The sequence below is a fragment of the Dromiciops gliroides genome, chromosome 4 (assembly GCF_019393635.1).
Source record: "Dromiciops gliroides isolate mDroGli1 chromosome 4, mDroGli1.pri, whole genome shotgun sequence".
NCBI classification, from domain to species: domain Eukaryota; kingdom Metazoa; phylum Chordata; class Mammalia; order Microbiotheria; family Microbiotheriidae; genus Dromiciops; species Dromiciops gliroides.
Genome location: NC_057864.1, coordinates 155,118,776 through 155,141,732, shown reverse-complemented (window position 1 = coordinate 155,141,732; position 22,957 = coordinate 155,118,776). Strand labels below are relative to the sequence as shown.

The following is a 22,957-nucleotide window of genomic DNA, read 5'->3' as shown; positions in this document are numbered from 1 at the left end:
GGTAATTGAATGCTATTTTATAATATGAAATGACTAAAGGGATGGCTCCAGAGAAGCCTGGGAGGATTTACATGAACTGATACAGAATGAAGTGAAAAGAAACAGGACAACAATTTATAAAATTAAAAACATTATAAAGACATACCACTTTCAAAGACTCAGGAGCTCTGATCAGTGTAATGCCCAACCATAATACCAGAGGACTATTAATCTGGGGGGGAGAACGAGGTTTAAGTGACTTGCCCAGGATCACACAGCTAGTGTCAAGTGTCTGAGGCCGGATTTGACCATGAATCCTCCTGAATCCAGGGTTGGTGCTTTATCCACTGTGCCACCTAGCTGCCCCCCCACACAGGACCAATAATGAAGCACCTTACCCATTTCCTAAGAGAGAGGTAATGGATTCAAGATGCAGAATGAGGCATCAACAAGTATTTCCATAACAAAGCGGACTATAAAAAATATTATTGCACATGAAAATTGAAATCAATTGTACAACTTGCTATTCCTTTTAAATATACATGCATACATATACATGTGTATATACATATATGTGTACATGTAAATATACATGTACATGTATCTGTTATCTGGTAGATTTTTTTCTTTTTTGTTTCCCCCCCACACCACCACTTTAGAGATGATTACCATTAAAAGTAAATGTGTATGCATGCATTTATATATATGTATATGTGCATACATATGCGTGTACATACATATATGTGTAAAATACTTCTATGTGTATTTCTACTTATCAGTTCTTTCTCCTGATGCAGATATCTTCCTTCATAGGTCCTCCATAGTTAATTTTGGTATTTATAATAGTCAAAATGACTTAGTCACTCAAAGTTGTTCCTAAAACAATATTGCTGTTATTACATACAATGTTATTTTGGTTCTATTCATTTTGCTCTTCATTATTTGATGTAAGTCTTTTTATGTTTTTCTAAGATCATCAACATAATTTCTTATATCACAGCAGCATTCCATAACAATCATATACCACTACTTATTCAGCCATTCCCCAATTGATGGGCATCCTCACAATTTCCTGTTCTTTGCCACCACAAAGAAAGCTATTATAAATATTTTAGAATGCATAGGGGTTTTCCCTTTTTCCCTAGTCATCTTTGGGAATAGACCTAGTACTAGTATTGCTGGTTCAAAGACTATAGGCAGTTTAATAACTCTTTAGGCATATTCCAAATAGCTTCCAAAAATGGTGCTCAGTTCACAGTCACCAACAGTGAATTAATGTCTGTTTTCTACATTCCCTCCAACATTTGTTGCTTTTCCCTTCAATCATTTTAGCCAATCCGATAGGTGTAAAATATCTCAAGTTGTTTTAATTTGCATTTCTTTAATTCATAATGATTTAGGGTATTTTTACATGATTAATAATTGTTTTGATTTCTTTATCTGAAAACTGCCTATTTATATCCTGTTACCACTTATGAATTGGAGAATGATTTGTATTTTTATAGATTTGTCAACATTCTTTTTATAGTTGAGATATGAGACTTTTATTTGAGAAATTGTCTATAAATGTTTTCCCCAATTTTTTTCTGCTTTCCTTATGATCTTGTATACTTTTGTCTTATTTGTTTTTTTTTAAGGCTGAATGTATTTTCTTTTTTTTCCATAAAAGTATTTTATTATTTTCCAGTTACATGTAGAGATAGTTTGCAACATTTGTTTTTATAAGATTTCTAGTTTCAATTTTTTCTTCCTCTCTCCCCTCCCTCCTCTCTCTCCTCCCTCCACAAGACAGCAAGCAATCCAATATAGGTTTTATATATATATATATATATATATATATATATATATATATGTATATATATATATATATATATATATATATATATATATATACATATATATATATATATACATACATACATACATATACACAATCACATTAAACCTATTTCTGCATTAATCATGCTATGATAGAAGAATCAGAGCAAAAAGGAAAAACCTCAAAGAAGAAAAAGAAAAAAATAGAGATAGTATGGTTCAATATGCATCTAGAGTCCATAGTTCTTTTTTTCTTCTGGATTTGTAGAGCATTTTCCATCATGAGCCCTTTGGAACTATCTTGGACCCTTGTATTGTTGAGAAGAGTCAAGTCTATCACAGTTGATCAACACATAATGTTGATGATACTGTGCACAATGTTCTCCTGGTTCTGCTCATCTCACTCAGCATCAGTTCATGTAAGTCCTTCCAGGTTTCTCTGAAATCTTCCTTCTCATCGTTTCTTACAAAACAATAGTATTCCATTACATAAATATACCACAACTTGTTCAACAATCCCCCAATTGATGGGCAGCCCCTCAATTTCCAATTCCTTGCCACCACAAAAAGAGCAGCTATAAATATAATTGTACATGTGGGTCCTTTTCCTTTTTTTATGATCTCTTTGGGAAAAAAGACCTAATAGTGGTATTGCTGGGTCAAAGGGTATGTACAGCTTTATAGCTCTTTGGACATAATTCCAGACTGCTCTCCAGAATGGTTGAATCAGTTCACAGCTCCAGCAACAATGCATTAGTGTTCCAATTTTTCCACAGCTTCTCTAACATTTATTATTTTCCTTTTTTGTCATATTAGCCAATCTGATAGGTGTCAGGTGGTACCTCAGAGTTGTTTTAATTTGCATTTCTCTAATCAATAGTGATTTAGAGCATTTTTTAATATGACAATAGGTAGCTTTGATTTCTTCATCAGAAAACTGCCTGTTCATATCCTTTGACCATTTCTCAATTGGGGAATGACTTGGATTCTTATAAATTTGATTTGGTACCTTATATATTTTAGAAGTGAGGCCTTTATCAGAAATGCTGGCTGTAAAAATTATTTCCCAGTTTTCTGTCTCCCTTCTAATTTTGGCTGCATTGCTTCTGTTTGTACAAAACCTTTTTAGCTTAATGTAACCAAAATCATCCATTTTGCATTTCATAATATTTTCTATCTCTTGTTTAGTCATAAACTGTTCTACTTTCCATAAATCTGAGACATAAACCGTTCCTTCCTCACCTAATTTACCTATGGTATCACCTTTTATGTCTAAATCATGTACCCATTTTGAACTTATTTTAGTATAAGGTGTAAAATGTTGGTCTATGCCTAGTTTCTGCCATACCATCCTCCAGTTTTCCCAGCAGTTTCTGTCAAATATTGAATTCCTATTCCAGAAGTTGGAGTCCTTGGGTTTATCAAACAGTAAATTACTAAAGTTATTTACTACTGTGTCTCCTGTGCCTAACCTATTCCATTGATCCACCACTCTATTTCTTAGCCTGTACCAAATAATTTTGATGACTGCCACTTTATAGTAAAGCTTCAGATTTGGTACAGCTAGTCCACCTTCCTGTGCATTTGTGTGTGTATGTGAGGCAATTGGGGTTAAGTGACTTGCCCAGGGTCACACAGCTAGTGGGTGTCAAGTGTCTAAAGTCAGATTTGAAGTCAGGTCCTCCTGAATCCATGGCTTGTGCTTTATCCATTGTGCCACCTAGCTGCCCCACTGTGCATTTTTTCATTCGTTCCCTTGATATTCTTGACCTTTTGTTTTGCCAGATGAGTTTTGTTATTATTTTTTCAAACTCTAAAATAATATTTAGGTAGTCTGATTGGTATGGCACTAAATAAATGAATTAATTTAGGTAGAATTGTCATTTTTATTATATTAGCTCGACCTATCAATGAGCAATTGATATTTTTCCAATTATTTAGATCTGATTTGATTTGTGTAGAAAGTGTTTTGTGATTGTGATCATAGAGTTCTTTGGTTTGTCTTGGCAAGTAGACTCCCAAGTATTTTGTATTGTCTACCGTTACTTTAAATGGAATTTATCTTTCTATCTCTCACTGCTGGACTTTGTTGGTCATGTATAGAAATTCTGATGATTTATGTAGATTTATTTTTTATCCTGCTACTTTGCTAAAGTTGTTCATTGTTTCAAGTAATTTTTTAGTTGATTCTCTAGGATTCTCTAAATATACCATCATATCATCTGCAAAGATTGATAGTTTTGTTTCCTCCTTGCCTATTCTAATTCCTTTAATTCCTTTTTCTTCTCTCATTGCTAAAGCTAACATTTCTAGTACAATATTAAATAATAGAGGTGATAATAGACATCCCTGTTTCACCCCTCATCTTATTGAGAACGCCTCTAAGTTATCTGCATTACATATAATGCTTGCTGATGGTTTTAGGTAGATACTGCTTATTATTTTAAGGAAAACTCCACCTATTCCTAAGCTTTCTATTGTTTTACTAGGAATGGGTCCTGTATTTTGTCAAAATCTTTCTCTACATCTATTGAGATAATCATATGATTTTGGTTAGTTTTCTTATTGATGTAGTTGATTATGTTGATAGTTTTCCTAATGTTGAACCAGCCTTGAATTCCTCATATAAATCCCCCCCCCCCCGCCCCGGTCATAGTGTATTATCCTGGTGATCACTTCTTCCAAATGAATTTTGTTATGATTTTTCTAATTCAGTAAAATGAATTTTGGTAATTTAATAGGGATGGCATTGACTATGTAGATTAATTTAGGTAAAATTGGTACTTTTATTATATTGGCCCTCCCTGCCCATGAACAATTGATATTTATCCAATTATTTAAATCTTATTTAATTTATAAAAAAGTTTTTTTTATAATTTTGTTCATGCTATGGTTAGGATTTCCAATATAGTATTGAATAATATTTGTGATGGTGGGCATATATATGTTTCACACCTTATCTTACTGGGGAGGCTTCTAGTTTATCTTCAATACAAATAATTCTTGTTGATGGTTTTAAGTAAATGCTTTTTAAATTTTTTTTTTACATATATGCTATTTTATTTTTTCCGTTACATGTAAAGATAGTTCTCAACTTTTGTTTATACAAGCTTTACAATTTCAGATTTTTCTCCCTCCCCTCCCTCCTCCCTCCCCTAGACAGCAGGTAATCTGATATAGGTTATATCTATATATCTATATACATATATATATACATATACATATACATATATATCTATACACACACATATATATACACATAATAACATTAATCCTATTTCTGCATTAGTCCTGTTATAAGAGAAAAAATCAGAGCAATGATGAAAATCCTCAAAATAGAAAAAAAAACAACAGCACCAAAACCAAAAGAAATGGTATGGTTCATTCAGCATCTATACTCCACAGTTCTTTTTTTTTTTCTTCTTGGATTTGGAGATCCTCTTCTATCATGAGTTCCCTGGAACTCTTCTGTACCATTAAATGCTTTTTGTTATTAATTTAAGGAAAATACATTTATACCTATACTTTCAATATTTTAATAGAAATGAACGTTGTACTTTGTCTAAAGCTTTTTCTGTATCTCTTGATAGGATCACATGATTTTGTTACTTTTGTTATTGATATAATCAATTATGTTAATGTTTTAAGTTAAACCATCCCTGAATTCCTGGTATAAATCCCACTTAATCATAATGTATACATTTTATAATATATTGTAATCTTTTAGGTAGTATTTTATCTAGTACTTTTGCATCCATATTCATTAATGAAATTGGTCTATAATTTTCTTTCTCTGTTTTTACTCTTCCTGGTTTAGGTATCAGGATCATATTTGTTTCATTAAAAGCATTTGGTAGGGCCCTTTCTTTGCCTATTATTCCAAATAATTTAATTTTGGAATTATTTAGTCTTTAATTGTTTGATAGAATTCACTTGTAAATCTGTTTCCCCTGGTGCTCTTTTGCTTAAGAAGCTCATTTATAGCCTGTTTAATTTCTTTTTTCTAAAATAGGTCTACTTAGATATTCCATTTCCTCTCCTGCTAATCTATGCAGTTTATTTTTTGTAAATATTCTTCCGCTTTACTTAAATTGTTAAATTTATTGGCATATAACTGGACAAAATAACTCCTTATAATTGCTTTGATTTCATCTTTGTCAGTGGTATATTCATGCTTTTCATTTTAATACTAATGATTTTGTTCTCTTTTTTAAAAATCTTATTAACCAATAGTTTATTGACTTTAGTTTTTTCATAAAAACAACTCCTAGTTTTATTTATTAATTCAATGGTTTTCTTACACTCAATTTTATTAATCTCACCTTTAATCTTTAGGATTTATCATTGAATGTTTAATTGGGGATTTTTACTTTGTTCTTTCTCTAGTTTTTTAAATTACATATCCAATTCATTAATCTGCTCTTTCTTTTTTAAAAGTAATAAACAATTTTATTTATAGTTTTGGGTTCCAGTTTTTATTCCTCCTTCCCTCCCTCTCCTCTCTGAGACAGTAAGCAATCAGATATAGGTTATACATGTATGATTATGTAAAACATTACCATATTAGTAATTTTGTATAAGAAAACTTGAATATAAAGGGAAAAATGAAATAAATTTTAAAATGGCATGCTTCAGTCTGTGTTCCATCAATGTCAGTTCTTTCATTGGAGGTGGATAGTAGGTTTCATCAATAATCCTTTGGGATTGTATTGAAGCATTGTATTGTTGAGAATAGTTAAGTCTTTCACAGTTCTTTATCAATTAATATTGTTGTCTCTGTGCACAAAGTTCTCTTGGTTCTGCTCACTTTACTATACATCAACTCATACAAGTTTTTCCAGGCCTTTCTGAAATTGTCCTGCTTGTCACTTCTCATAGCACAATAATATTCCATCACCATCATATACCACATCTTGTTTAGCCATTCCCCAATTGATGGGCATTCCTTTAATTTCCAATTCTTAGTCACCACAAAAAAGCTCCTATAAATATTTTTGTACAAATAGGTCTTTTTCTCTTTTTGAATATGTCTTTAGGACTTAAACCTAGTAGTGGTATTGCTGGATCAAAGGTATGAGAAGTTCTATAGTCCTTTGGGCATAGTTCCAAATTTCTCCACAGAATGGTTGGATCTTTTCACAACTTCACCAACAGTGGATTAGGGTTCCAGATTTCCCACATCCCCATCAAAATCCAACATTTTCTTTTTTTGTTATATTTGCCACTCTGATAGGTATAAGGTGATACCTCAGAGTTGTTTTAATTTGCATTTCTCAGATCAAAAGTTATCTAGAGCATTTTTCTTATGATTGTGGATAGCTTTGATTTCTTTATCTAAAAACTTCCTGTTCATATCCTTTAACAATTTATCAATTAGGGAATGACTTGTATTTTTATAAATTTGACTCAGTTCTCCATATATTTGAGAAATGAGACCTTTATCAGATATTTGTTTGAAAAATTCTTTCTCAGTTTTCTACTGGCCTTGTAATCTTGGCTACATTAGTTTTGTTTGTGCAAGCTTTTTAATTTTATATAATCAAAATTATCTATTTTACATTTGGTGTTATTCTCTATGTCTTCTTTGATACTAAATTTTTTCCCTGCCCATAAATCTAATAGATAAGTGACTCCATACTCTCTTAACTTACTTATGGTATCATCCTTTATGTGTCCATCATGTACCCATTTTGATCTTATTTTAATATATGGTGTGAGATGCTTGTTTATACTTAGTTTATGCCATATTGTTTTCCAGTTTTGCTAGCAGTTTTTGTCAAATAATGAGTTTTTGTTCCAAAAGCTTGGATCTTTGGGTTTATCATGTACCAGATTACTATAATCATTTACTATAGTGTAATTTGTACTTATTCTATTACACTGATCCACTTCTCTATTTCTTAGGCAGTACCAGATTGTTTTGATAATTACTGCTTTATAATACAGTTTGAGATCTGATACTGTTAGACCACCTTCTTTTGTTTGTTTTTGTTTGTTTTTTCATTGATTCCCATAATATCCTTGAACTTTTGTTTTCCAGATGAACTTTATTATTATTTTTTCTAGATCTATAAAATATTTTTGATAGTTTGATTGGTATAGCACTAAATAAATAAACTTATGTAGGATTGTCATTTTTATTATATTGGCTCAGCCCAGCCATGAGCAATTAATGTTTTTCCAATTATTTAGATCTGTCTTTATTTGTGTGAAAAGTGTTTTGTAGTTCTGGTCATATAGCTCCTGTGTTTGTCTTGGCAGGTAGACTCCCAAGTATTTTATATTGGCCCCAGTTATTTTAAATGGAATTTCTCTTTCTATCTGTTGTTGCTGGACTTTGTTGGTAATATATAGAAAGGCTGATGATTTATGTGGGTTTGTTTTGTATCCTACAACTTGCCAAAGTTGTTAATAATTTCAAGTAGCTTTTTAGTTGATTCTCTAGGATTTTCTATGTATAACATCATATCATCTGCAAAGAGTGATTGTTTTGTTTCCTCATTACCTAGTCTAATTCCTTTAATTTATTTTTCTTCTCTTATTGCTATAGCTAACATTTCTAATACAATATTAAATAACAGAAGTGATAATAATCACCCCTGATTATATTGGAAAGGTTTCTAACTCATCCCCATTACAGATAATTGCTTGCTGATGGTTTTATATAAATAGTACTTATTATTTTAAGGTAAGCTCCTAAAATTTTTTTAAAAGGTTAGCTCCTTTTATTTCTATGACCTCTAGTGTTTTTAATAGGAATGGGTACTATATTTTGTCAAAGGCCTTTTCTACATCTATTGAGATAATCTTATTATTTCTCTGGGTTTTGTTACTGATATGGTCAATTATACTGATAGTTCTCCTAATGTTGAACTAGCCCTGCATGCCAGGTATAAATCCTACCTGGTCATAGTGTTTTATCCTGCTGATAAATTGCTGTAATCTCCTTGCTAATATTTTGTTTAAAATATTTGCATTTATATTCATTAGGAAAATTGGTCTATAATTTTCTTTCTCTGTTTTGACTCTTCCTGGCTTAGGTATCAACACCATGTTTATATCATAAAAAGAAATTTGGTAGAGCTCCCTCTTCACCTATTTTACCAAATAATTCATATACTATTGGAATTAATTGTTCTTTAAATGTTTGGTAGAATTCACTTGTAAACCCATCTGGCCCTGGAGATTTTTTCTTAGGGAGTCCATTGATGACTTGTTCAATTTCCTTTTCTAAAATGGAACTATTCAGTTCTTTTATTTCCTCTACTGTTAATCTGGGTAATTACATTTTTGTAGATATTCATTCATTTAATTTAAGTCATCAAGTTTATTAGCATATAATATGGCAAAATAGTCCCTAATAATTATTTTAATTTCCTCTTCATTGGTGGTCAGTTCACCCCTTTCATTTTTGATACTAGTAATTTGGTTTTCTCCTTTCCTTTTTTGATCAAATTAACCAACGGTTTATCTATTCTATTATTTTTTTTATAAAACCAGCTTCTAATTTTATTTGTTAATTCTATAGTTTTCTTACTTTTAATTTTATTAATCTCTCCTTTGATTTTCAGGATTTCCAATTTGGTGTTTAGTTGAGGATTTTCAATTTATTCATTTTCTAGTTGTTTGCTTTTTCTAGTTTCATGCCCAATTTATTGATCTTCTTTTTCTCTATTTTATTGATGTAATCAGTTAGGGATATAAAATATCCCCTAAATACTGCTTTGGCTGCATCCCATAAATTTTGATGTGTTGCTTCACCATTGTCATTTTCTTAATGAAATCATTGATTGTTTCTATGATTTGTTCTTTAATCCAGCTGTTTTTTAGGATTAGATCATTTAATGTCTAATTGATATTTATTTATTTAGAATTTCCCCCAAGTTACATGTGAAAACAAATTTTCATATCATTTTTTGTGAGGCATTTGGGGTTAAATGACTTGCCCGGGGTCACACAGCTAGTAAGTGTTGTGTCTGAGTCCAGATTTGAACTCAGGTCCTCCTGAATCCAGGGCCAGTGCTCTATCCACTGTGCCACCTAGCTGTCCCTTCAGATCAATTTTTAAAACTTTGTGTTCCAAATTCTCTTCCTCCTTCCCTCTCTACCACCCCTTAAGAACTCAAGTAATATATGTTATACATGTGCATGTCCAATTGATTTTTAATCTCTCTTTTAATTGTCCATTATTGAATGTAAGTTTTATTGCATTATGATCTGAAAAGGATATGTTTACTATTCCTGCTTTTCTGCATCTGGCTGCAAAGTGTTTTTTTTTTTTGTTGTTTGTTTGTTTGTTTTTGTTTTGTGAGGCAATTGGGGTTAAGTGACTTGCCCAGGGTCACACAGCTAGTATTAAGTGTCTGAGGCTGGATTTGAACTCAGGTCCTCCTGACTCCAGGGCCAATGCTCTATCCACTGCGCCACCTAGCTGCCCCCAGCTGCAAATTTTTATGCTCTAAAATTTTTGTGTAGGTCCCATGTACTGCTGAGAAATCTACTATTTCTTTATTTTATTGATATCAATATTTAGAAATGTAAATTTTCCTCTTATTACTACTTTTGCTCTGTCCCTTAGGATTTGATATTCTGTCTCACAATTGTCATTCTCTTTAATGCTATTGCTTTCAGAGCTAATTCTGGGTGTCTCTAAGTTTTTGGTGGCTCCACGGTTTTATCATCAAAGGAGGGGTGTGGTTCCTGCTTTCCTGGCCTGTGCTCTGGTCTTTAACCAAGAAGAGCCCTTGTTCCCCTAAAGGCACAAGTGCCAAAAATCCTCTTAGACCTGGAACTTTGACTAGATTCCTTGCTCCTCTGTGACTGTATGCACTAGTTCTCCTCTTCACTGTGACCTGGAACTCAGTATGGACAAGTCAACAGGGTCCTGCACCCCAGTGCCATCAAAAGGTCCCCATTATCTCTTTCTGAGCAGTTGTCTGTTTTCTTCCTATCTGTCATTTGAGAGCTCCTGAAGATGTTGCTTCCACTATTGCAGCTGCCTCTAAGGTTTGCAGATAAGGTTGCTGCAATGCTCTTTCTGTCCTGTCTTTTGGTCCAACCACCTCACAGCCCCAGTATCACAGACATCTCCTGATGACCTTGTAAGTTGTCTTGGGCTGGAAAACCATCTTCAACATTTTGCAGGCTCTGCCATTCCAGAACTCAATTTGAGTTCTGCCATCATTTTAAAAGTGTTTGGAGAGGAATGTTGGGAGAATTTAATAGAGTTACTACCTGTTCTCTTCCATCTTGTCTTTGCTACCTTATGCACAATTATTCTGGAAAGATGGTGGAGTAATTCAGAAAATTAAGAGGAAAGGGAAGAAATCAAGAATCAACCAATTTTTTCCTGGAAAAAAAAATCCAAAAGGAAAAGTCTTAAACATGTCATTGTCAAAATTAAGAGCTCCTATGGCAAAGGGGGTAAAAATATTCTGCACATATCCAGAAAGAAACAGCATACATGCATGCATGCATGCATGTATGCATGTATGTATGTATTATAGGCTTACAACTAAATAGAACTTACCCTGGAAGACTGAGTTTTTTGCCTATCAAGAGAAAAATAGACCTTAAATAGAAGACTTTCAGACTTTTCTAATATAAATACCATAGTTAAGCAGAAACCTTGAAATTAAAATTTTAAGAGTCAAGAGAAACCTATGAAGGAGGCAAATTTGAGCAGATGGAAGTAGTTGTATGATGATTTAGTACTATTCTAATAGAGGGAGAAGATGTCCCTTCATAACCTTAATGTGTTCAAGATTATTGAGAGTTAAGCAAGAAAAAAGGGGGGTGGGAGGTCTTGGAGATGGGTTGGTTCTGTTCTAAAGTTCTGAAGAGGGGAGAAATAAGGGATGGTAAAAGGAATATACTAGTGTAAAAAGAGAAAGGGGGAAGAATTTGCTCTTTCTAATTATATGGGTATGTGAGAATACTATACAAATATGGAATAAGAGATAAGTGAGTGGGTATCAGATGAAACTCACTCTTATCTTGAAACAAAAGAGGATTGAACACACATACAAATAGGTTAGTCTAGAAATGCATTAAACTCAGCAAAGTAAAAGGTGAGTCATTAAGAGGTAAGATTGTACTTGGGAGGCAATAGCTGTATGAAAAACAAATTTACTGGTGATGAGGGGAGAATATAAAAGGGGAGGAAGAGAAGAATTAAAATAAAAAGGCAGTGCTTAAAATGGCTCCCTAGACAATTTGGAAAAACTTGAACATTCATATTGAAATACTATGGTCCCTTAAGAAATTACAAAAGAGATGAGAATCTTTTCAGAAAATCCTGGTTACTATGAAATTATGTAGACTAAAGTTAACAAACCAGACAACTTGTACAAGGACAACAACATTATAAAGAAAACTACTTTGGAAGACATAAGAACTCTGATCAATGATATGACCAAGAACATCTCCATAAACTTATGATAAAGCATGTTACTAAGCTCTTGACAAAGAAATTCTGGACACAAGGTGCAGAAGGAGGCTTATTCTTTTTGGCACTACAATTGTGTGCCTGCTTTTAAAAGCCAAGAGTTTTCTCTCTATTTCTTTTTCTTAGTTTTTGGGGGGAGAGGGAAATTGTGGTGCCCCCCCAAAAAAAGATGGCCATTGAAACAATTTTTGCACAGATAACAACAGAAGGAAATACAAACAAGCCAAAGTGCCGGATTTATTATATACGTTGCTATAAATCAAGTGTTATGAAACAAAGATCTGGGGTTTTACAAAGAATCTTCCTTTTGTTTTTTTTCTGTATGTATAGAAAATATTTTGATAATTAATTTTAGAGTGAAAATAGAATTAAAAATAAATATGGATTCAGATTAATTTTGAGAAGAGGCTTTGCTAATAATTCCTGTACCACTTTTTGAGTCAACAATTATAAACCTTAACCAGTCCTAACCCCTCTTCCTCCCAGTTTTGCTGAGAAGTTAGGTTTATAAACATCTCCCCTGGCATAACTATTCTGTCATTCATTATAGTAATGGTGTATAGTCTTTATTTAATTCAGCTTGCATTTTTGTTATTTTGGACTCCTTTTGGACATCCAAAAACTTTCTATATCATATTTCTTTGAGGTTCTCTTTCTCCTGATTCTTAAACCTCTATATTTTTTTAAGTGAGGCAATTGGGGTTAAGTGACTTGCCCAGGGTCACACAGCTAGATAGTGTTAAGTGTCTGAGGCCGGATTTGAACTCAGGTACTCCTGACTCCAGGGCCGGTGCTCTATCCACTACGCCACCTAGCTGCCCCACTTAAACCTCTATATTAAAGATTTTAATTGATGTTGAATTTTTATTTTGTTCTGTGCTACTTTGACTTCTCACAATATCTTAACCTTTTGAATGTTGCATTCAATTGCTTTTTAATAAAATCTAGAATTTTGTACATACTTTTACTTTCAAGATTCCATTTGTGTGTGTTTCTTTTTTCCAGTCAATAAGCACTTAAATCTTTACTACATATCAGGCATCTTGATAAATGTTGGGGCTACAAAGAAAGGCAAAAAGAGTACCTACCCCCAAGGAGCTCACATTTTCTAATGATAAAGACAAAATAAAATAACTAATTATATACAAGATATATGTAGAGCAGCTGGAAAGTAATCTGAGGGAAGGGACTAACAGTTATGGAGACAAAAAGAGGACACCTATAAAAGGTGAGATATGAGCTGAGTCTTGAAGGAAGCCTGCAAAACTAAGAGACAGAAGCAAGAAGAGAGAGAATTCCAGGCATGAGAGGGTAGCCTATGCAAAGGCTTGGAGATAGGGTATAGCATTTTGCGAATGAGACAATATAAGTAAGCCAGTGAAGCTGGATAACAGAGTGTGTGGAAGACAGCAAAATATAAGATGACTTGGAAGGTAGGAAGGGTCCAAGTTATTAAGAGCTTTAAATGCCAATATTTGATCCTGGTGGTAATAAAGAGCCACCAGAATTTATTGAATAGGGAGTGACATGGACAAATAAAATCATGTTGGAAGCTAAATGGAGGAAGAATCAGGGAGCATACTGAGATATGGAGATAATTTAGAAGGCTACTGTAGTAGTCTAGGAGATAAGTGATAAGTGCCTGACCTAGGATGATGACTGTTTGAGTGAGAAGAGGAAATATATACTAGACTGTTGTAAAGGCAAAATAATAAGATTGTGTAAGATATTGGGTATGTGGAGTAAGAGGTAATTGGTACCAAGGATAACACTAAAGTTGAGAACTTGGGTAACTAGGAAGATGGTATATCCTTGATAGCAATAAAAAATGTTGACAGAGTGAAGGATTTAGGGAAACAATAAACATTTTTGAGTTGGACATGTTGAATCTGAGATTCCTAAGGAACTTGCAGTTCAAGATATCCAAAAGGCAGTTGGTGATGTGAGATTGAAGCTGAGGAGAAAGAGACTAGGGTTGGATATATAAATCAAGGCATTATCTTCATAGAGATGATAACCAAAGGTGAAATCCAATGAGATCACCCACTGAGATAATATAGACTGAAGAGAGCAAAGGTCCCAAGCAGATTCTTAAAAGACATCAGTCAGATACATAGGATGAGAGCCAGGAGAAAGCAGTATCATGAGAACTTAGTGGAGAGGTGATCAATAGTGTAACATGTTGCAAAGTGATAAAAAAATGATAAAGATGGAGAAAAGCTAATTGGACTTAGTGACTGATTAATAGCACATTAGTAAACTTGAAAAGAATATCTTCAGTTGATGGATGAGGTCAGCAACCATATTACAGAGGATTGATAAGAGAACAAGAAAAATGGAAGTGGAGTCACATCATATAGATAGATTTCTTAAGTTTATTGAGGAAAAGAGGAAAGATGTTGGATACTGGATTGCTAGGAGGGATGGTATGATCAAGTGAGATTGTTTTTAAGGTTGGATGAGACACGATTGTGTTTGTAAACACTGTGAAGGAACATGTGGATAGGGAGAGATTGGATAAGTGGAGTAGAGAAAGGGAGGAAAGGGGAGGGGAGGGAAGGGAAGAAATGGTTTATAGTAGAGACAATCTGCTGGAAAAGATAGGAGGGGATGGGATCAAGAGTTCATGTAAAGGGGCAGCTAGGTGACACAATGGATGGGACACTGGCCCTGGATTCAGGAGGACTTGAGTTCAAATCCGGCCTCAGAAACTTGACACTTACTATCTGTGTGACCCTGGGCAAGTCACTTAACCCCAATTGCCTCACCAAAAAAACCCAAAAAACAAACGAAAAAAGAGTTCATGTAAAAGAATTGGTCTTGGCAAAGAAAGAGGCTACCTCATTATCAGAGAGTCTAATGAAGAAGATAATGAGGGGAAGGTATCTGAGTTATATGAAATGAGAGGAGAATTCTGTAAATGGTCTTAATTTTGTCATGAATTATGAGGGGCCATCCTTAGCTAAGAGGATAGAAGCAGGAGTTTTGTGGGATGCTTAAGTAGAAATAAGAAAGTTTGATGATATGACCCCTTATGTTTTGTTATCTCTTACAGATCGAATTCGACTAAAGAGATGGAGGATCAATTTTTTAAAATTTTGATAGATGCATTAGATGACCTAGATGATTCTGAGTTTAAAAAATGTAAAGCTTTCCTAAAGCATAAAAATATAATAAAAAAGAGTCAAGAAAAATGTGATCGAATTGATTGTTCTAACTATATGATAGAAACCTATGGTGGTCTCTCTGCTGTGAAAATCATGATTGGACACTTAAATGAAATAAACTTTAAAGAAGTTGCTCAGAACCTTCAAAAACAGAAAGTCAAAGGTAATTGGGGACTAGGCCCTTGATCCATTTCATATTGTACTTCTCTTCAGACTGAGAGGCAGCATAGTTCCATGGAAACAATATCAGACTGCAAGTCAGGAAATCTGCTTCTGAGTCCCATTTCTATTACTTACTGTGACCTTAATCAAGTCATTTCCCCCTCATCTACAAGATGTGAGATTGGTGTTTGATGATGCTTCGAGGTCTCTTTTAGCTTCAGCATTCTGTGATTCTTTCCTTCATTTTTGAAGTCTCAGCAGCTACCAAATCCTCACTAGAAAAGGGTCATGTTCTCACACATGGCCACAAGATGGCAGTAACTACACACAGCAGCCCAGGAGATGGGAGGATCTGAGAGTGGCACACTCTTCCCAGAACCCAAGAAAATCCAATAGTCCAGCGTGCCAGATCTTAAAAATTAGTCTTTTTTTCCTCAAATGAACAAATACTAATGTATGTAAGAAATGACTTGCTTAAAGTCACACTGAAAATAAGTAGCAGTGGTGGATTCAAAACGAAGTCTTTTGACTCATTCCACAACACTGTGCTGGCAAAGAAAGAACTGGTAATCTTAGGTGGGAGTCACCTTAGAAATTTAAGACAAGGCTTATGCAGTTTTTACTCTGCATAAGACAGCCCCCGGCTCTCTTTTTTCTTACAGTTTTCAGCTTCAATTAAGCCCTCAAATAGTCCTGGGGGCTGTATCAAATTCAGAAATACTCCACATTAAGTCTCTTCTCATCCCATGATGTTGTTGATGAAGATGATGATAATGATAGTAATATGATTATGTAATTGTAACATATGATTTTTACATTATATTGTACATTTTATTATATTACATAATCATCATATGCAATTATAGTTAATGCAATATTATGTGATGTATCATAAAATATAATCGAATATAATGTATGGTTACATAATATATATTATCATAGCTACCATTTATATGATACTTTAAAGTTGTAAAGTGCTTTACATATGTGATCTCATCTAATCCTCACAACAACTCTCAAGGTAGGTGTTATTATTATCCCTATTTTATATATGAGGAAAATGAGGCTGAGAGAAGTTAAGTGACTTATGAAGGGTTGGACACATAGGAAGTATAGGGAGCAGGATTTGAACTCATCTTCCTGACTCCAAATCTAACACATTGTGCTATGTAGCCGCCCCTTCTAAGAGTGTTATCTCTGATCTATGAATTTGGGGAAATTATCTGTACCAGAAACTACATAGGTAACTGAGTAAATTTACATAAATAAGAGCCACTTCACAATTGATAAATAGTTAAAGAATGTGAATAGGCAGTTTTCAGATGAAATAATCTAAGCCATTTATATTCATATGAAAAAATGTTCTAACTCATTATTGCTTAGAGAAATACAAATTGAAATAATTCTAAACTGCCACCCCACACCTATCAGATTGGCTGATATGACAGAAAAGAAAAATGACAAATATTGGAGGGGATTGCGAAAATCGAGACACTAATACACTGTTGGTGAAGTGGTATACTTATTCAATGATTCTGGTAAGCAATTTGGAAGTATACCCAAAGAGCTATAAAAACCATGTACACCCTTTGCCAAAGTACTACCACTAGTAGGACTGTATAACTAAGATTTTTGTAAAAGGAAAAACACCTATATGTACAAAAATAATTGTAGTAGCTCTTTTAGTGATGGCAAAGAATTGGAAATTGAGGGGATGCCCATCAATTGAGGAATGGCTGATGGAATACTCATACTATAAGAAATGACAAGGAAACTGTCAGAAAAACCTGGACTTCCATGAACTTATGTATAGTGAAGCGAAAAGAACCAAGAAAACATTGTATATAGTAACAGCAATACTCTATGATGATCCTCTATGAATGACTCAGCTATTCTTAGCAATACAATGATCCAAGATGATTCTGAAAGAATGATGAAAAATGCTATCCATCTCCAAAGAAAGAACTGATGGAGTCTGAATGTTGATAGAGGAATGCTTTTTCTTTACTATATTTTTCTTTTTTTGAGTGTTTTCTTTCACAACATGAGTAAAATGGAAATATGTTTTGCATAACTAGACATATATAACCTATAAAAAATTGCTTGCCTTCTTAAAAAGGGAAGAGGGAAGGAAGGATGGAACAGAATTTGGAACTCAGAAATTAAAAAAAAAAACAAATGTCAAAATTTGTTTTTACATGTTATTGGGGAAAAACACATCTAGTGAAACCATCTCCTTGAAACACAGCAAAAGGATCTGAGGGGATAGACTTCAAAGGACGAGAACTGTAACTCCTATTTTGAATACATCTAATACAAGTCAGTGAATGGGGGAATTAGCTAAGTCAAACTAGGCAAAGTCCCTCCTACATGATCTCCTTGACTGACTGTATTTGGCAGTGAGGTGGTACAGTGGAGAGATCACTGGGCCTGGAATCAGGAAGACAGAAGCTCAAATCCAGCTTCTGACCTTTGCTAGCCCTGTGCCCTTGGGCAAGTCACTTAATCCCCTTTACCTCAGTTTTCTTAATTGTAAAGTGGGGAGAATAACCCTCAGGGTTTTCTGAGAATCACAGGAGAATATCTGTTAAGTATTTAGCATAGTGCCTATCTATATAATTGCTAGCTATTATTGTTATGAATTTCAGTTCAGTTATTTTCCTGAATGGGAGCCAGCTATATTAAAACTTGGAGCCCACGAAGGGAAAGGTAGTCAAAAACATGGGCAGGAATTTTCTGAAGGCCAGACCACAAATATACCACATCAATTGTACACTAACATGGCATATTATGTAGGTGAGTCTATATTTGAAAGTTAGTGTACATGGAGTAGCTAAATAGCATAGTAGATGGAGTACCTTCCATGAGATCAGAAAGACCTGAGTTCAAATCCACCTGATACTTATTAGCTGTCTGACCATGAATAAATCACTCAACATCCCTCAGCCTGTTTTATTATATGTAAAATGGAGGTAATGGCATCAATTTCACAGAATGACTGTAAGGATCAAATGAGAAATACTTTGGAATCTTAAAGCAATGTTAGCTATTTATGCATAATATATGCATGTATTATCTATAATATATATTTATGACAGAATAATGTAATATTAAAAGCACTGAACTAGGGCATCAGAACATCTTGAACTCAGCCTTGCTACTTACTATATGACCTTGAACAAATCAGCTTCTTTTAGCCTCAGTATCCTCCTCTGTGAAAAGGGGATAATAATATCTTTCTTGCCTGATAGAGTTGGCATAAGAATCAACTGAGATAATGCCTATACAACACAGTGAACATAAAGCACCACACAAGAAAATTACTTTTGAGAGAAAGGGATGTTCAAAATTCATCACCTGTCCAAGCACTCATTTCAATTAACCTGTCATTTTCCTTGTTCTCAAACCAGTTATGAAGGAATACCATAAGAAAAAAGAGAAGAAACCAGTGACAAGAAAGAATCAGGCCAAAATAAGAAGACTATCTTCTAATGGCAACAACACTGTCAAACCTCAGCTGACCAATAAGGATAACCTGAAACCCACCAATGAGTCAAAGAAGAATGATGTTGCTAAGGTAGGTAGGATGCCAGACCATAACGAAGTCTTCAGTCAATAGACAATGCAGTCATCTCTGCTGTGATTCCCCTCTTGCTGTCCACACTAGGGTCTTTTCTTCATTAACCCCTCAATATATAAATGAAAGGACATAGGAGGATTGGGAGACGGGGATGTTGAGGAGATGGGGAGGAGAGATGGTGGGGACCAATTATATCATTCATCAATTCCAAAGCTCCTTCTCTTCCCTAACGACAACAATTCCTAGACCATAACCCCCTGAAGTCAAAGAGATGAACCATATGATCTCTTTAACTGATAGTCTGTGGGAAAACATTTTCTAGCATCCTGGAGTCCTCCCTTTTCTTACTTCCTTTAGTCAGACTCCATGGCTTCTACGATATCCTCCAAGTATAAGTCCATGATCTTATAGTAATCATTCCCCCAACTACACCAACTTTTTTTTTTCATAGAAAAGAAAAGCAACAACTGAAGAGAGTCCAGAGAACAAGAAGAGGAAGACAACCCAGGAATTCCCCCAGGTATAATGAATCCTTTTTCCCTTATTGAGAATCCATTTCAGAGTCTACTAGGAGAATAGAACAGTCCACACAGGCAGGGATTACACTACTCTCCAATTCTCATCATGTTCCCCTCATCTCAAATACTATTCTTCTTTAACCATCCAAGGCTTGATCTTCCTATTTTCCCTATGCATCTGCCTCCTTTTCATAACATTCTATTGAAATTGAAGAGATAATTTCATCCATTGCCCTGACTAAAAGATTTTAAATAAAACAGACAAGTTTTCCTCGACATGTTTATGTTTTTGAAAACCTCTTCAATGCATCTACAACATGTGAACCAGTCCTTCAACTTACCTATTTTATGAATATAATACAGTTAGGACAACCCTAAAGATAGTGTGAAGCCCAAGGAAAGCTTAGGAATCAGTGTACCACAACACACATATACACAGACATGCATGAATACATATAAACATAATATGTATATATGTGTTTATGCACATATATGTCTGAAAAATAAATCCACATATGAACACATGTAGATAGACAGACACACACAAAAAAATTGTATATGTGTGTATGTATATATGAGGCAGCAAAGTGGTACAGTGGCTAGAATGCCAGGCCTGGGGTCAAGATCTGAATTAAAATCTGACCTCAGACATTTACAAGTGAAGGTGTAGTTGGAAAGAGTATGATCATTGCCCTCCTGATTAATTCTCCCTACTCAGCTACAAGAGTAAGGGCTTCAGAAGACAAATGCAAAATTGGGAAGTGAACAACTGGTTAAAGTGATGATATTTGATTTTTAAAAAATGTTTGGATTTCTGGACCAGGGCTTAAAATATAACACAATGCCTTGCCCACAGTGGAGACTTAAGAAGTATCTGTTGAATTTAATTGAATTGAGGAGGAAAAGGGAAAATTTTATAGAGAATGTCAAAAATAGATAACTGTCTCCCACAAAAACAGGAACAAAATGAAGCACAAGTATAAAGATAACTACCCATTTATTCTTCTTAGCAAGATGGTCATGCAATGCAATGCATGGGAAAGTCTCAAAAGGGATTCAACCAAGACTTAAGGAAGGAGAATATTTAAGCAGTTGAAAGGGGCTTGGGAATTGTGCAGTCCCTAGACAATTGAGTTTTATGTCATGATTGAAAAGTCAGTCAGTTCTGGATTGATTAACTCCCTGCTTCCTGGTTTATAACAGGATACCCTTAATTCCATTTGCACAATGCAAATCAGCCTAATAGCTCACTCCTTGAGCCCAAGAAATGAGATAGAACATGTGAAGCAAGACCTCCTTGGGAATCTTTGCAGATAAGATATCTCTTGGAAGGTTCATGAAACCCCAAATGGCTCAAGAATGTTGGGAAGGCAAGACAGAAAGTCTCTAGCAGAAAAGGATGTCTCTGAAAAGACCATAAATTCCCAAATATCTTAGGAGAAAACTACTTAATTTGTGCTTTTCATTGTCATCAGGAATTTCTATTTGCCTATCAGCCAAGTTCAATCTCTGTTACCATCAGGGCCCTTTGATTTGTTAGGCCAGATTTTCATACAGTTCCTCTGGAAAATAAGGGAAGAATCCATAAATTTTGTACAAGAACAATATAAATGTATAGGGAACTCATTGACCAACAGAGATTTAGATAGATAGATAGATAGACAGACAGACAGACAGACAGACAGACAGACAGACAGACAGACAGATAGATAGATAGATAGATAGATAGATAGATAGATAGATAGATTGATAGATTGATAGATAGATAGATGTGTGCGTGAATGGCAAAAGCGAGTAATTGAAGCAAGAAACAAAAGCATGGCCCAGTCCTATGAAAATAGAGTCTGGAGTGCTAAAGCTTAGAATGAATTTAAATTTAGGAAGAATTTTAAGGACAAGAAAAAGAGTGCCTTTGGGGGGGGCGGGGGCGTTGGTCTAAATTACTTAAATCTGTGATCCTGTGCCTATGGATACACAAAATTTGTTTAAAGTCCCCTAATGACAGATAATTCACTGGGACAGCTGTTTCACATAGGGATAGCTTTTATTATTAGGAAGTTTTAGCCTTCATCTCTCTCTTCTCCATAAGAATAGCATGAGAAAAATTTTTTTTAAAAAAGTGGGGCAGGGGGCAGCTAGGTGGCACAGTGGATAGAGCACCGGCCCTGGAGTCAGGAGTACCTGAGTTCAAATCCGGCCTCAGACACTTAACACTTACTAGCTGTGTGACCCTGGGCAAGTCACTTAACCCCAATTGCCTCACTAAAAAAAAAAAGGGGGGGGCAGCTAGGTGGTGCAATGGATAAAGCACTGACCCTGGATTCAGGAGGACCTGAGTTCAAATCCGGCCTCAGACACTTAACACGTACTAGCTGTGTGACCCTGGGCAAGTCACTTAACCCCCATTGCCCCGCACAAAAAAAAAAGAAATACAAATTCTGCCCTCAGTGAACTTGTAATCTATTAGGGAAAGACAACACACAAAAGGAAGCTAGAAGTGGGGGGCAAAAGTGGGGAAGGAAAGCCAAAGGAGTCTAGTCTCCAGACTTTCATGTCCCTTGAAGTTCAAAACAAGCTGAGCTGCAGCAGGAAAGTAGAGAGTAATAATGCTGGAGACTCCAGGTCCAGCCCTCTGTAAAGGAAAGCTTTAGGAGTTTACTGCTTCACCCTCCAGACCTCCATAAAGGACTTGTTCTTATGAAATTGTTACCACTAGATTGGTTCTTGAAAACATTCATCTTTCAAAGAATTACTCGCCCACATAATCCAATCAAAATTTAAGTAAAAGTTTTTATTATTTGGCACACAGAGGTATGGCCAGGAAAAGAAGCCTAGACTTCAACTCCCAGGGTTTGTGGCATGTTCCTTAATCAGACAGCCATAGAGATATGGCTGGGAGGAGAAGTCTAACTGGTTAATCAACTAATATGTTTCTCCAAGGAAAAAGTAATCTCTAACTGACCCCAGCAAGCTGATCAACCATATTTCTCCATGGTCATGGTGTCCCCTTCAGGGCCAGAGCATCCCTGACTGGATCCAGGCCTACCAGGCTGCTACTATAAAATGATCAATGGGTGAAAGAATCAGGTCAGCAAACTATCTAAAGGACAAGAAATCGATTTCAGGTCTAGGTCAAAACAGATTGTTGGTTAGCACTAGAAGAAAAGGCAGACCAAAGGCAAAGTTCAGGAGAAGAGTTAAGTGTCTTTTACACTAAAAAGTGAGACTAAAGAGTGAGCCAGTGATATTCCTACATTCCCATTCTATTTGATGGTCTGCTTCTGTA

The 22,957-nt window shown here is 34.8% G+C and overlaps 1 protein-coding gene across 2 annotated transcripts in view; it reads left to right on the top strand.

Annotated features, from left to right (window-relative positions):
- The window catches only part of LOC122756282 (interferon-inducible protein AIM2-like), a 49,009-nt gene that overhangs the window by 13,885 nt on the left and 12,167 nt on the right, over nt 1-22,957 (top strand). For both annotated transcript variants that reach the window (XM_044005478.1, XM_044005477.1), the window contains exons 3-5: nt 15,300-15,574; nt 18,984-19,150; nt 19,605-19,673. In XM_044005478.1, the coding sequence (XP_043861413.1) occupies nt 15,300-15,574; nt 18,984-19,150; nt 19,605-19,673 (511 nt within the window). The remainder of the gene's footprint in view (nt 1-15,299; nt 15,575-18,983; nt 19,151-19,604; nt 19,674-22,957) is intronic.